Source organism: Apium graveolens, chromosome 6 (genome assembly GCF_009905375.1).
Source record: "Apium graveolens cultivar Ventura chromosome 6, ASM990537v1, whole genome shotgun sequence".
Lineage (NCBI taxonomy): Eukaryota > Viridiplantae > Streptophyta > Magnoliopsida > Apiales > Apiaceae > Apium > Apium graveolens.
The window spans coordinates 288,164,440-288,180,483 of record NC_133652.1 but is presented as its reverse complement, the minus strand read 5'-3'; the positions used below and the strand labels follow the sequence as shown (position 1 = coordinate 288,180,483).

The window sequence follows — 16,044 nt, the reverse complement described above, 5'->3', positions numbered from 1 at the left end:
ATGCTCCGACACCTTTATCAGAGAAAGATGAAGTTGTTAAGAATGACCTTGTTGTTGCTGCCACCGTTGTCGAGACTAAGGAGGTTGTCGATGTTGTTGCTGCTCTAAAGATACGCTCTCTCAGTAATCTCCTCAAGGAGGTAATTTCATCATTCTCATTACTAGTCAACTTCGATTGGTGTGCCAATCTTTACTTTGAATTGACCGTCATTCTTTAGTGCATTTCGAAGTGCTGCTTCACGTTGTTGCACCTCTTCATCAGTTATAAAACCTAAATTAATTGGTGATATGTCTACTGAAGCTGGTACATACCGTTGGATGGCTCCCGAGGTATCTATTTGACACAACTCGCTATAGATTGAATAAGATCATGATATAATCCTTACTCTTTATATTAATCAGATGTTTGAGGTAGCTGGAGAGAGGAACAAGAAAGGATATGATCACAAAGTGGATGCTTACAGCTTTTCACAGGTTCTATGGGAGCTGCTGACAAACAAAACTCCGTTTAAAGGAAAGTGTTGCATGACTGTAGCATATGCTGTCGTAACTCAAGTAAGTACTTATGATATTCTTATATGATGGCCAGATACAATGCCTTAATAGCACATCCATATATTTATTAATATAAAATCAAATGGTTATACATACTTGTGTGCCCTTTTCAACCTTAGATCAACCTTAGATTAAACAGTTAAAGTTGGTAATTTTACTAACCAAACTTTGTACTAGTTGAATGACCTTTAATTCATTCTGCTCCCCATTTCCCCAGAATGTGAGGCCTAGCACTAATAACATTCTGAAGGAGATAGTGTCCCTCCTGGTGTCCTGTTGGGCAGAAGACCTTACAGATCGGCCAAAATTTATCGAAATTAAATACTTCCTTGAGAACTTCATACACTACTTGTGGACACCAGATACTTCAGCGCCGAGAATGATCAAGATCATACATGCCAATGAACTCTCGGCTATTGGGGAGTGTGAATTTACTAGTCATGGGATGCAGAACCCCAACGGAGTCAGTGCCATTACAGTGGTTAAATAATGGCCATGACACCAGGCCAAGGACATGCCATTTTATCTGTTGAAGTAGTTGTTGATTTTGTAAAGTAGAGTTACGTAGTAATTTCCAAGTCTTAACGTGTGTAGTAGCTGTATTAATTCTGGTACTTTGGAATTGTCCAGTAATATCACATTAGCAAATGTAATCTTTTGGTAATTAGAAATTGTCTAAATGATATAGTTCATCATACTGGTGATAATGTATTATCTTTCTAATGACTTTGATTGGGCAAACAGTTCTAATATAGAACTGGGCTTTAATGTATGCAGAAAGTATATTTCAAAACTTGACCATTGTTATTGTGTTGCAATAGGTATTAAAAATGTTACAAATAGGTACTAAAAGTGTTGCAAAAGTGCCACGTGTCAAGCTGGACCCACATATCAGTGGGCTCCACCTATCAGTGGGCCCCACAACTGCCACGTGTCAAAAAGCCACGTGTCAAAGTGCCACGTGTCAGTCCATGTGGCATTCCACGTGTCACTTTGGCGCCCTTTTTTTGCCATGTCATTTCTTTTTGGAACATAATTTTTGGTGTTGCCCTTGATAATAAAATGTTGCCTTTGAACCCTAAGGCAACGTCAAAAATACTAACATCACAAAAGTGTTGCCATTGAAATTTTTTGGTATGTTGCAACATTTATTTGGCCTGTTGCAACATTTGTGGAATGATGCAGAAGGCCACTTTTGGTGTAGTGCAAGTAGAATCACAAGGAACAGAGAAATTCTTCACATATACAGCCTTTTCTATTTTTCTAGTTTATTGCTGAATTTACTACTAGCTACTCTTAGTTTATATATTACCAAGTTACAAGTGAATAAGAAGAACTAAAAAAATAAAATGTTTCTTTGTCTAATCACATGCTTCTTCATTTATCCAACCACTATCTTTTATTTTCTTCAATTAAGCATGGAAATGAAAATTATTCTTTGTTATCAAAAACCTATAAATAGGCTGCCACATTCCATTTGTATATAATAAACCCATGTGACTGTGAAATCACTATCAACTGCTTTTTGAATTTAATCATCTGTTGGAACTCTGTTGGATCATCCATTGAGACTTTGTTGAATCATCCGTTGAGAGTCTGGTTGATCATCCATTGAAAATCTAGTTGATCATCTGGTGAAACCTTGTGGAATATCCGTTGAGAGTATCTTTATGGCAGTTAACTCTATTTCACTTATACAATATTATAATGCATCCAATATTTAAAATTAGCCAACCTATCTTGCATATCAATCTAGTAGTCAACGTGACATAGAATATCCTACAACTTATAGTTCTCTAAGGCATTACAGTATGCATGAATGTGTTACAAAACTTATTAAAAACATAAGCTACTCTCTCAACGGATGACATAGTAGATTATCCGTTGAGACCTACAAAATACACTTAATTAAATCTACTAAGGTGTTTTGATTAGCTTATCATCAAGCCTACAACATATTCCTAACAATGTCCCCCAATTTATATCTACTAGGATTGTAGGCATAAATTTAGAGGGACATGATGATAACAAAACACCTCTTTACTTAAAGATTATTCAATAGTAGATAAAACTTACAAGTGCTGCAAATTTATTGAAAATTGTACAAAAGAAGGTTCATAGAAAATCTCACAAGCCATTTTCAAGGTGCTCCTCTAAACTGAGCAAGTTAATATTTTCTTCTTGAATGTCTAGTCCTCTTTCCCAGTTCTTTATTATTCTCTTCAATCTGGTGTTGAAGTTGTCTGTAGAACTCGGATTCATCTTCATTTGATTGATCCAGCATCTCCAGCATTTCCTTGAGAGTTTTATTGCCTGACATCTTTAGCTGATCATCTAAACTGAAGAATCTTCTTATGTTCTTTTCATCCTTGAACTCCATTAACCAGTATGGCCACAGATGCACTCTATTCCCATTATAAGGAATGGTCAAGACTACTGGGAGTGCATTTGGCTCTCTCCAGATATGTATTATTCTTTCAATCTGATTGAGTATCTCCTTCTTGGCAACCATGTTAAAGCCAATATTTTCTTGATTGAGGAGAAAATCTTCACTAAGACAGAGTAGCCTTCATTAAGAATCCTGTGAAGCGACCAAGTAAACTCCTTTCCACCCTTGTATCTGAATACACGTCTTTTTGGGAACCTATTGTGGGCATTAATTGCTCTCACTTTATCTAGCTCATCCGGATAGAGATTGATGTCTGAAAACACCTTTATATCACAGATAAATAGTTGATCTCCTTTGTTGACATTAAGTTTGGGTTTGGATAGATTTTTGGATTTGAATGGAACTGGGTTGACTGGCTTTCTTGGTTTGGACTTTCTTCTTTTGGATGAGGTAGATGGAATTGGGAGGTTAAGATCAGTAATTGGTAGGCTTTCCCAGTCTATTGGTTCATTCTTATGAATTATTGGTTCACCATGGAAATTGACATCTGAATAAACCTTAAATTCAGCTTGCTCCATTGTGGGCAAGGTTGGTTGATTTGAAGTAGTAGACTGGGTAGGCTCAGGTTCATCTTCTTTCTCTTCTTTTTCCCAAAAATCCAGCTTCCTTTTGGTTGTTTCCTTTCTCATCCTTTTTCCAATTTTCTGCTTTGGTTTCTCCAGATTCTCAGTTTTAGTGATAGTGGCAGGTTTCTCAGCTTCCGATTTAGTGGCAACCTTTTCAGCCCTTTTTCTTAGCTTCTAAGGTAGCCTACTTTTTTTGATTCCTAAGTCTCAGCTTTTCTTTTATTTTGGCTTCTGCAAATTGTGGATCTTCAGCCATCACACCAAAATCTTTTCCATGTCTGTAGACTTTCACTACCCTTTTCTTTAAAACTGAATCTCTTGGATCTTTGATTTGAGCAATAGAATGACCAAGCAATTTATTTTCATCTAGCTGGGGAGTTGCATAGACTAGATCTAAAGGATTCTTGGTAGAATGTTTTGATGAATGCTTCTTGGGCTTCAAAATCACATGGGCCCCTGACTGTCTTCTAGCAGAGGTTTGACCTCTCTCCAGGTTCCTCAAGCTCATTTCACTAATAGGAATTTGTCTCAGTTGAGTGAAGTGTTTCACAAATTTTTCTTGTTTTGCAACTGGACCAAAAACCTTTTCAATCTTCTCATCCATTTGCTTCATTTATTCATTCAGCCTGAGCTCAGCTGCTGCAATATTGATCAAATTAATGCCATCTAGAACTGGTGGCTTTGAGAAAGTAATGGCTGGAATAATTACTTTGCTGACTTGAATTTGCACATCCTTCTCCCCCTCACTAACTTGAGTAATTGCATCTTTATCCCCCTTTTGTTATCATCAAGTTATGCAAGGTTGGAAGGCTGAACAACCACCAATTTTTGTAGTAATTGAGTTTGAGTTTGTTGGTTGGAAAGGTTTTGAGCAACCGAGTCTTCAACATTAGACAGTCTTGAACCCATATTCTCAACCTTTTTATTCAAGTCATACTCTTTCCTGAGATTTTGATTAAAACTGGTCAGTGTTGTATCTGGAAGTTTAGCATCCAATTTCTTATAGAGATCCTCCTTGACTTAAGCCAAATCGTGTTTCAGTACATCTACAGTTTGATGATGTTGAAGAGCTTGAATTTTATGTAACTGTAGAGACTCCAGATGGGTTTGCACAAGTTTCTTGGTGCTGCTATTGTTGGTGGCTTGAATAGCATCTTGAGTTTCATGAAGTAGTTAGAATAAGATTGACTTGAAATGATGAAGATTGCAATATTTTAAGAACATCCAATCTGTAGTTTCAGTCTCTTCTCATATGTTCATGCTTATTTCTTCATCATCCTCTTCAAGAAAGTAACCAGCCAAAGAATCACCAGAGGCTGCAGAATTATACTCAAAATCCTCACCAGTTGTGGACAGAACTGAGTTGATTGCATCTTTGGCCCTTAGCATGAAAGCTGTTGTTTGCACCAAGTTTAATGGTCTCTCAGCAGCCTCATTGCCCTATTCAGCTAAAATTTGATAAGCTGGAACATGATGAGAAAATGCCTCAGCTTCAAAAGATATAGAGTCTAAAACAACTTGATATTCTTGCTAAAATAGCTGCTTCTTTTCAGCCTCGTTGGCATCCCTTAACTCACTAATAATGGGCTCTTCCCATTCTTCATTTGTATCTGCTTTTCTCTCATGATCTCTCTTTTCTTGCATCAAGGGCTCCCCTTGGCTTTCCACCCTCACACCCTCACCTTCACCATCTAAGGTAGGACTCCTCTCACTCACTCTTGCCATGCTAGAAGAAATAGCATGTACTTTTTCACTCATTCTCTCCTTTTGCTAGAGAGCAACTCAGCCTCTCACTCAGTTCACTCCCTTCCCTCAATCCTAGTAGTGATTGAACTACTACTAAGTCATCTGCACTTGTAACCTTTGTGGAAATTTCAAGTGGTGCAGAGACTTTCAATGGATGAGTGACATCTGTCGAAATAGTAGTTGAGAAATTCAACGAACAATTATTGTTAAGCACATCCGTCGAGGGACAATCACTGGTCGACGGATGAAAAATATCTATCGAGTGAGTAGAAATGATAGAGTTTGGAGTAGAAACTACTGTAGAATCTGTGGTGATTGATTTGAGATTATCCACAGATTTCTCAGTATTTTCAGAAAGAAATAGCAAGTGAGCCAACAAATCATTTAATAAGAATTAGGTGCAAATGTCATATTAGTATATTGTGCAGATAAGTTATGTGCAGGCACAACAGGAATTTGTGGTGTGGGTATATTGGGAAATGGGGAATATGCATATATGGGTGCAGGCATGGAAGATTTGCAATTAACAGACAAGTGATTAAAACTACCACACTTAACACAGATTTTTCTAGGTGCATATTTATCAGGTGTGTAGTTGTTATGTTTTTTAATTCCCACTTTCGCATTCTTGTTGATTTTTCTCTTAGATTCTGCTTTGACTTCCATTTTCTCCGATCTGTCATTTAGTTGCTTCATTGACAAATGTCCCACATTGACTCTTTTGTTCTCCTTAACTTGACTTGATTCTCCTGTAACAAAGTTTTTAGAAACTGATACATATTTCTCATTTAGTTTAGCTAGATTGGCTTTGCTAACCGAATTTCTCTCACTCGAAGGATGTGGTTTTTTGTCTTTCGACGGATAAGTCCTTTTATCTTTAGACGGATAATCTTCATTATCCGTTAAATCCACATCCATTGAAATTCCTTCTATCAACTCAAGATCTAGTTTCTCCTTGCTCTTTATGATTTCCTTGAAATTTAGTAATTTGACCATGAACATCTCTTTATGATTTCCAAGCCTTGATTACCTTTTGTTCTCGTTCAAGCTGCTTTCTCAAAATCTCTTCTTTCCTCAAAGATTCAGTCAATTCATCTTTGGCAATCCTGCAGTCTATCTTCAATTTCTCAAACTTAATAAACTGAGTTTCTAACACAGAATTTATTTCACTTAAAAACTGATTATTCTCTTTAATTGTTGTGTTTTCTTTAGTGAGTGATTTAAGTGTAGCACGCAATGGTATAACTATGTCATTTATAGCATCATTACACTCATCTTTAGAACGATGTGCTAGATTAGTAGTGATTACCTGATTGCTTGATGAACTGAATTCTGTTTCATCTGATTTAGCCATCAGGGCTAGGTTGACATAGCTTGTTTCTTCATCTTCATCTATCTCATCAGCAACCCGATCATTTTCCTGATTCAAGAAAGCCCTTTCCTTCTGTTTGAGCAATTCAAATTATTTCTTCTTGTAGTCCACAGGCTCAAACTTCTTTCTATCAGAATTAGGCTTTCTGCATTCACTTGCAATATGACCACTAAAGCAACATTTGAAATATTTGAATTTTGACTTGTCAACCATGTTTCTGTTTGGCTTGGATGCTCCAAAATTCTTCTTGAATTTTAGCTTGGCAAACCATCTAGATAGAAAATCCAGATGTTCATCTATGTCTTCCATTTCATCTTTACTAAGATGATTATCATGTTCAGCTACCAGCCCTTTTCATTTGCCTTCACAAACCCTAGAGTTTCGTGCAGATTCAACAGCTTCAAACTTTATCTCCTCCACTTTCTCTTGATCAGCTACGAAGGCTATAGATCCTCCCTTCTTCCTTTCTTTCCCTATCTTCTCATCTTGTGCCAACTCATGCTCATAAGTTTTTAGAATGCCATTCAATCTCTCCAAGGTGAATTACTTGTAATCTTGAGAATTCATGAGAGAAACAGTCATAGGCTTCCAATCTTTTGGTAGAGACCTTAGGAATTTCAGGTTTGAATCTTTTGTCTGATAGACTCTTCTATGGAGTTTTAGTGTATTTAGTAGCTTTTGAAATGACTCTTCTATGGAGTTTTAGTGTATTTAGTAGCTTTTGAAATCTACTAAAGATGTCACTTAAAGATTCACTATCTTCACAATGAAAGTGCTCATACTGCTGGATTAGATATTGTATTGTGTTTTCCCTCACTTGTTCAGTTCCATCACATATGATTTGTATTATATCCCAAATGTCCTTGGTAGTTTTACAATTGATGACATTATCGAACATGTCACTGTCAAGGCCATTGAACAGAATTTTCATAGCCTTTTTGTATTTATGAACTTATTCTATGTCTTCATTTGTCCACTCACATTGTGGCTTTGGGACACTTTGCTCATTGCCTACAACACCTTCAATATCTGTAGCAGCTCTTCGTGGAACGTGAGGACCCTTCCCAATACAATTGACATACCTTTTGTCTTGTGAAAAAAGATGCAGGTGTATTTTCACCTTCCAATGGTGATAATTGTCTTTGTCCAAGAAAGGGATCTTCACACAAATGTCCTTCCTGCTCATGTTGTTAGTTGTTGTGATCTTCAAACTCTTAGTATGTTAAGAGCTTACTCTAGTACCAATTTTTAACCCCAAACAATCTAACAGTTGAATTACAGTAGGGGGGTTGAATTTAATTATTGGTTTCTCGTCGATTTTAAAAACTTCTCAAAAATATAATATATCATTGTTGAATATGTAAAAGTGCGGAATAAAAAACAACAAAGTATTCAAACACAAAGTAATTAAACACAAGGATTAAAAACTTTCTTGTGGATTGAACGTATTCACCAAAGATATATATATTTCGAGAACTCTGTTATCCAAAGATTGTACACAGTTGTTTATAAGTAAAATCACAAGGAACAAAGAAATTCTTCACGGATACAACCTTTTCTATTTCCCTAGTTTATTGCTGAATTTACTACTATCTACTCTTGGTTTATATATTACCAAGTTACAAGTGAATAAGACAAACTAATAAAAAAATGGGTCTTTGTCTAATCACATGCTTCTTCATTTCTCCATCAAGTATTTTTGATTTTCTTCAAGCATGGAAATTGAAATGCTTCTTTGTTCTCTAAAACCTGTAAATAGGCTGCCACGTTCTATTTGCATACAATCAACCCATGTGACTGTCAAGTCGCTATCAACTGCTTTTTGAATCTGATTATCCGTTGGAACTCTGTTGGATCATCCGTTGAGACTTTGTTGAATCATCCGTTCTGAGTCTGGTTGATCATCCGTTGAAACTCTAGTTGATCATCCGTTGAAACCTTGTGGAACATCCGTTGAGAGTATCTTCATGACAGTTAACTCTACTTCACTTATACAAGATTACAAGGCATCCAATATTTATAATTAGCCAACCTATCTTGCATATCAATCTAGTAGTCAACATGACTTAGAATATCCTACAACTTCTAGTTCTGTAAGGCATTACAGTTTGCATGAATGTTTACAAAACATATTAAGAATATAAGCTACTCTCTCAACAGATAACAGAGTAGATTATCCGTTGAGAGCTATAAAATATACTTAATTAAATCTACTATGGTGTTTTGATTAGCTTATCATCAAGCCTAGAACATATTCCTATCAAGAAGTCTTAGAAGTTTCATTTGGACAACAAATAAATATATAGGATTTATAACAAGTACTTTAAATGTGGTCAAGTCCGAGTCTACTTTCTATCTAAAAATTAAAATTGATATTCAGTCTCATTTAAATCCTGTTAAACCTCAATTAAATCATGAAAAATTAATTAGCGTGATTAGCTCTTTGCTTAAAAAAATTAAACATGACAAAATTGATAATATCGCGAGTTTGAAGAAATATTTGATGTAGTGCATATCACTAGAGCAAACTCATCCTATAAAGTGTATACATATGTTACAAAAGATGTTACCGATCTTACATAAATTAGAGAGACTATAAAATAATACTAGAAATGAAAACAATTTTGGGTTGCATATTAAAATAAGATGATGGGGAATTTTTAATCTAAAATAATAAGTTGAATTTAATATTATTTTTTCAGTTGCCAAATGACTTTTATATTCTAGAAAATATAGAAATATTATGCTTGTCATGGAAGAGTACCATATTTTATATTAAGTGCAAATTTGCATGACGACTATTTCTTCAAATATGATGCAGCGTTGTCCATATATTCAGTACTTCAATTTAGTTTAATTAGCTTGACATGTGCCCCTATAATATGTCATCGTGAGTATTTGGTGAATATGCCTTTTATAATATTAATAATTATTACTTTTTAGAAATAGAAGATCGATTATTATTTTTGTAATATCAAAAAATGGAAAGTATGATAATCTTTTGGGAACTAGGGGAGTTTTAGTTTTTACCAAATATTTAAGTTATGTGTGTTACTAGTCAAAATAAGTTCAAAATAAGTTCACACAAATCTCGGGGTGAACAAGATTCGAAGAGGACCATAAACGATAAACTTAATATGAAAATATGGCACTTTTCCCTCACATGCATAACATGTAATTTTTCGAATACAAAAGTGATTCGGTGATTGAGAAACTAATATTAAATTATTAGATTATAAATTCCGCATCATCTTACTTTTATGTACAACCCTACATTTTTTACATTTGCAGAATTATTTTATAATCTCCCTAATTTATGTTAAATCAATATACATCTTTTCAAACATATGTATACACTTTATACAATGAGCTTGTTAGTCAGTACGTAAACTCATTTCTATGTAACCTACAAAACCTCAAATTTAGATATGTACTTACCGGGTGCTCCGCCATTAGCACCAATCTTCTTCCTTGTGTTTATGTACAGGAACAAGCATTCACTAGTTTTATGTATTAAATTCTTTAGGCATATATTTCTTCGAATCGATATTTATTATTTCTTGTTTCAAATGCTTTATGATGATAAAATATTTGTTTTTTTATATTAATCATGTTCATCTTATCACATTTAAGAGTTCCAAGAACATTTTCTATCTCGTATAGGTAAAACTTGATATATTCTTGTAAATTTTCTACCAGGCTTCAAGGAGAAGGAATTCAAGCAGGTACAACTTCATCCCAATATTGTTCTGGAAATATTATACCTGCTGGTAATAATAATATGAATCACTAATCAGTAAAAGTAACGGTTAGTATGATTGCACATTTTCTTCTATCCTAGTGTCTTTTGCTTTTTTATATTTTAAGATTGTACATTTTCTTCTATCCTAGTGTCTTTTGCTTTTTTATCTTTTAATAGATTTTTACCTAAGTACTCGTAGCAATAAGTGATCCCGGAACACAATGCCTTGTATTCGCTATTTTGTCGAAGTTAGGAATGTATGAAAGTGGGTGAGCTATGGTCGAAACGTGGAGGGGTTTAACACTAACAAGAATTCAGAATACAACTAAACAACACAACAAGCCAAACTATAATACCCAACACTTGGATTGAAGGATTACCTACTAATGATAAGATGAAGAAGTTATAAATTTAAATTGCAAACCATGAGTGTAGGAATTTAAGTATAAAATATAACTCAAAATATTTTTTTGGATGAATTCCTTCACTCGTTGTTCCAATCTCAGCAGCCTTTCCGAGCGATCCTTTGGGATCTCCTGTAAACCCCCATGATGTGGTAAAGGGAGGATATTAGGGGAAGCAGTGAGTGGAGATTCCCCTGTAGAGAGCCGGATGAGGGGATACCTTCATGTCCGGTTCGGAGGGCGGGGATATCCCGACCCTATCGCATCTCTTAAGAATAAAGCTAACTTTTTTCCATACAATATCATGTTCTAATATTCTGTATACAATATGTAAGATCTAATTTATATTAAAGAGTTTTTAATGTTTTTTTATCTTAGGTAACCTGTAGCTGCTACCCTTCGGGTGCGTACTGGATAAGTACTATGAGCTCACGTAATAGCCTGCAAATCACGTGAACCAAGGTAAACTATATTTAAGCGACAAAATCTGACTCAGGAGATATAATCATAAATTCACCTTCCGTGGGATTCGAACCTGTGACCAAATTAAATTGGACTTTGATGTAAAATTCATAAGTTGTCTTCCAGGCCTGATTCTTGGCTGCTTCAGTTGAAATTTTGATGTGCCAATTTGTTGATGTGTATTTTTAAAAGTTCATTTCGTTCTCAGGGAAGTACAGATATTGATACCAATTTCAAGTATTTTATCTCTTACAGTTCAGAAGTGTGGAGAATAATTTTGTGGATGTTTTAACTATCCACTAATTTAATCTAATAAATAAATAAAAATTATATAATATATCTGAGTGAAATAATCCAAGAATAAGGGTTCTTCAATGGCTATCTTGAATGTATAATTTGTGTCTCTTACTTTAATAAAAACAATCATTTTAATGTTTATAAATCCTCTCCTAAGGTAGATTATAGTGCATGCCATTATCCCCTGAAAGCCACCCCAATGGTCATACAATGTACAATTATAAACTAGTATAAACCAAGGTTTATATGTTTTACAATCCACATATTTATCTCCCGATCCAATACTTAAATTGTGACTATCATATCATTTACTAGAATTACAACTCCTCTCCCGATTCGTTATAATTCCTATAGATGCAATCAAAGGGGCAACTCCCTTAATTGTGTTGAACTCTCAATGACAAATTAAAAATCATAAGAAATCACCTTATAACTAAACAACACAACAAGCCAAAGATACTACCCAACTTTTGGATTAAAGGATTAGCTACTCATGATAAGATAAACATGATAAAAATTAGATTTGTAAACCATGAGTGTAGCAATTTTAGTACAAAGAATACAACTTAAAAAGTTCCTCTGGAATTTGGATGAATCCATTCACTCCTTCCAATATCCCTCTCAATCTCCTTCTATCCCTTCTCTCAAAAATACGACTAACTTTATTTTATAGTGTATTATGTTCTGATTCTATGTATATATTATGTAAAACCTAGTATATAATAAAGAGTTTTTAATGTATTTCCTAATATAAATTGCACTTTAATGTAAAATTCGTAGGCTATCTTCCTGGCCTGATTCTGGGATGTTCCAGTTTGATTCTTGATGTTAGATCACTTCTAAACTGTAGATAATTCTGTTAGCGTCCATGGGTCGTAAGATCCCATATTCTGATGTTTAAAACTAAAGTTAGGGCCCAAACTATGTTATGTGTGCATGCAGCCCACGAAATCCGAATATGCTTAAAATTCAAGTCCATATAAGCCCAATATCATCTAAAGTTCGGAATTCTATATTTCTTATAATAAAACAATAAACTCTTATAAATATTATCCAACTAATTATAAAATATTTTAAATATGAGAATAAGATCTCGTAAAATATATAAAAATATATAATCCATAAAATATCCCTACACTTAATATTTTGCATGTGCTTTTGTAAATTAATATATCTATTTTGATGGGCCTAACTGTAATGAGTTTTAGTGAGTACTGACTACCATTATCTGTTTCTTGATGTTGCGGTTCCGTTATGGTTATAGATCAACCCCTCAGTTTCAATCACAAAGGAAATTTTCATCATGTAGTGAAATTAAAAAAGGTTGTTATGGTGGTTACTGTGCTCGTGATAGTGAATTGAATTACAGTCCAAATTCTAGAATTGGGAATGGAAGTGATCGATTAAGTTGAAATAAAGCATAATATGCATGAAGAGCAATTCATGCAATGGTTAATTTGACTCGTGCTCCTCGAAGACAGAGAATGAATAGTGTTCTCAATATACAGGCTGTGGATAAAAAAGTGTTGCCCTCAATATGAAGAGAAGAGTATAACCTAGCAGATTTTCAGATCGAATATGATAATGCTATGTTTTATGTCATAAAACCAATTTTTGAAGACCACACACATAAAAGCATTAAATTTAATGTTTGGTCTAGTACCCCTTATGGAAATAAGAAATTATATACTGTATTCGGTGATTCACAAAAAGAAGTAAGCGAGCGACATGAATACTGTTTATCCAATTTAATATGTTTAACTCTAATCTTATTATACAGGGAATTTGATGGTCATTCATGATCAATGGAGTCAGTCATCTAATGAGTCATCTAATTCAGGATATGTTCTTGATCCAACAGATAACACCACTGATGCGTACATGAGAGATAACTCCATGAACTTTGGACATAATAAGTACTTGTATCAGTGAGCTACCTCGAAAAGTATAACTAGGGGTCACTTTAAAACACATCTCATCCGTTTATTTTTGGTTTAGCTAAATCCATGTTATAAAATTACATGTGTGACTGCGTCATGGATGGTATGAGCCTATTTATACCCTTAATGAAATAATGAATTATGATAATGTTTCACAATTATATAAATGGTGCTAATGTAGCATCCTGATATTAAAGTAATTCACTATTACCATTTACTAAAAACTAGATAATCCATCTACATAACATACAACTTTAAAGTAATTCACTATCACCATTTACTAAAAAATAGATAATCCATCTACATAACATACAACTGAAACAAATTTTATATTACATTAATGCCAAACTATATCTTCTTCGATGTCGTCATAATAAGACGCTGCATCAGATTCCTCAACTGTGGATTTTTTCTCCACTGCTATCTTCTGCAATGCTTTCAATTTTGAGTCCGTATCCACTAGATAATTATGGAGTGTTAAAAATAAATAATATATTTTTGACTATTAAAATAATAGAATTGTGTGGGAGTCTCTAGAATAATCTTGGTACATGTATTAGTATTTTTCTATGTTCAATGTATTGGTGTAGGTACATGTAATCTCTAGATACATGTATCTTGGTCAAGTGATGTCTATTGGAGTCTAAGAGTTATCTAGATCTTTCTATGGAGTCCTATATAAAGCCTTGTACCAAGTCATTTGTAATCAAGTAATTTTTCAAGTAATACATTTCTTCTCCTAAATTGTCTTGTGTGAGTTTGTGTGAGATCCTTTCTTCCAACAAAGTGGTATCAAGAGCCAAAGGTTCTACTTCTACTTGTCTTCAAAGAAGGCTTGTGTGGTGTAAAAAAGAAGGAGATCATGGCAAATGGAATGTCTCAATGGCAAATGCCAAAGTTCACCAAAGATAATTATGAGAATTGGTGCATTCGTATGAAGGCGATCCTTGGAGCAAATGATGTGTGCGAAATTGTGGAGAAAGGATTGGAGGTGCCGGAAAATGAAGCAAATTTGAATCAAGTTCAAAAAGATCAACTTCAAGCCCGAATAAAGAAGGATCAAAAGGCGATCATGATCATTCATCAATGTTTGGATGATTCTATGTTACAAAAAGTGGCTTCCGCAACAACGTCAAAGAAAGTTTGGGATACTATCAAATCTTCTTTTAGTGGCGATGCTAAAGTAAAGAGAGTTCGGCTACAAACACTTCGTGGCGAGTTTGATGCTTTGCGAATGAAGGAATCTGAATCAATCTCGGATTATTTTTCAAGGGACTTGACCGTTGTCAATCAAATGAAAAGCAATGGAGAAGGGGTAAGTGATGTTCGTGTTATTGAAAAAGTTCTTCGTTCACTTGACTCTAAATTTGATTACAAAGTTATGGAAATTGAGGAGGCTAAAGATATAGATGAAATGACTATTGATGAGCTTATGGGATCATTACAAGCCCATGAAGAAAAAATGTTAAAGAAGGAGCCAATTGAACAAGCCTTACAATCAAAGTTATCTTTTAAAGATAATAATGGAAGGTATATGAGGAGCCAAAGAGGTCTTGGACAAGGACGTGGACGAGGATTTCTATATGGACAAGGAAGAGGTCGTGGCCAACAAAGGGAGGAAAGTCAAAAGTATGAAAGATTGTACGATACAAGAAATTCAAGAGGCCATGGAAGAGGAAGAGTTACACCAAGGTATGGCAAGTCAAATGTTAAATGCTATAATTGTCAAAAATTTGGTCATTATGCTTCCGAGTGTCACGCTTCAAAAAATCAAGTGGAGGAGAAAGCTAATTTTGTTGAAGATAAAGACAATGTTGATGAGCCCACCTTGCTTCTATCGCATAAAGGAGAAGTAAATTGTAAAGATAATTTGTGATATCTTGATAGCGGCGCAAGTTATCATATGTGTGGCAATAAAAATTTGTTCGTGGATCTTGATGAGAAAGTGAATGGAAAAGTCACTTTTGGAGACTCTTCGGGAGTGCCCATCAAAAGCAAAGGTAACATCTTAATTCGCTTGAAAAATGGAGATCATAATTTTATTTCAAGTGTTTATTATGTGCCTAGCATGAAAAATAATATCTTGAGTTTGGGGCAACTAATGGAGAAAGGCTATACCATCACCATGAAAGATGGATTTCTCAATTTGAGAGATTCTAATGATAATTTCATTGCAAAGGTGCCTATGACCAAGAATCGTATGTTTATTCTGAAAATTCAAAATGATGCAAAATGTCTTAAGGCTTGTGTTGGAGATTCTTCTTGGCTTTGGCATCTTAGGTTTGGGCACTTGAACTTTGATGGACTAAATTCACTATCAAAGAAGCATATGGTGAATGGATTGCTTCACTTCAACCTTCCAAACCAAATTTGTGAAGGATGTCTTTTCGGAAAACAATCAAGAAAGAGCTTTCCAAATGAATCTATGTCAAGAGCAAATGAGCCACTTGAACTCATTCACTCCGATGTATGTGGGCCTTTTAATCCTCCATCTTTTAGTAAGAATAGCTA

At 34.6% G+C, this 16,044-nt stretch overlaps 1 protein-coding gene across 1 annotated transcript; it reads left to right on the top strand.

Annotated features, from left to right (window-relative positions):
- The first annotated feature begins 14,395 nt into the window (after positions 1 to 14,395).
- On the top strand, positions 14,396 to 15,409 carry LOC141666178 (uncharacterized). Its single transcript, XM_074472173.1, has one exon. It carries the CDS (start codon positions 14,396 to 14,398, stop codon positions 15,407 to 15,409), a length of 1,014 nt encoding a protein of 337 aa, XP_074328274.1.
- Positions 15,410 to 16,044: the final 635 nt, after the last annotated feature.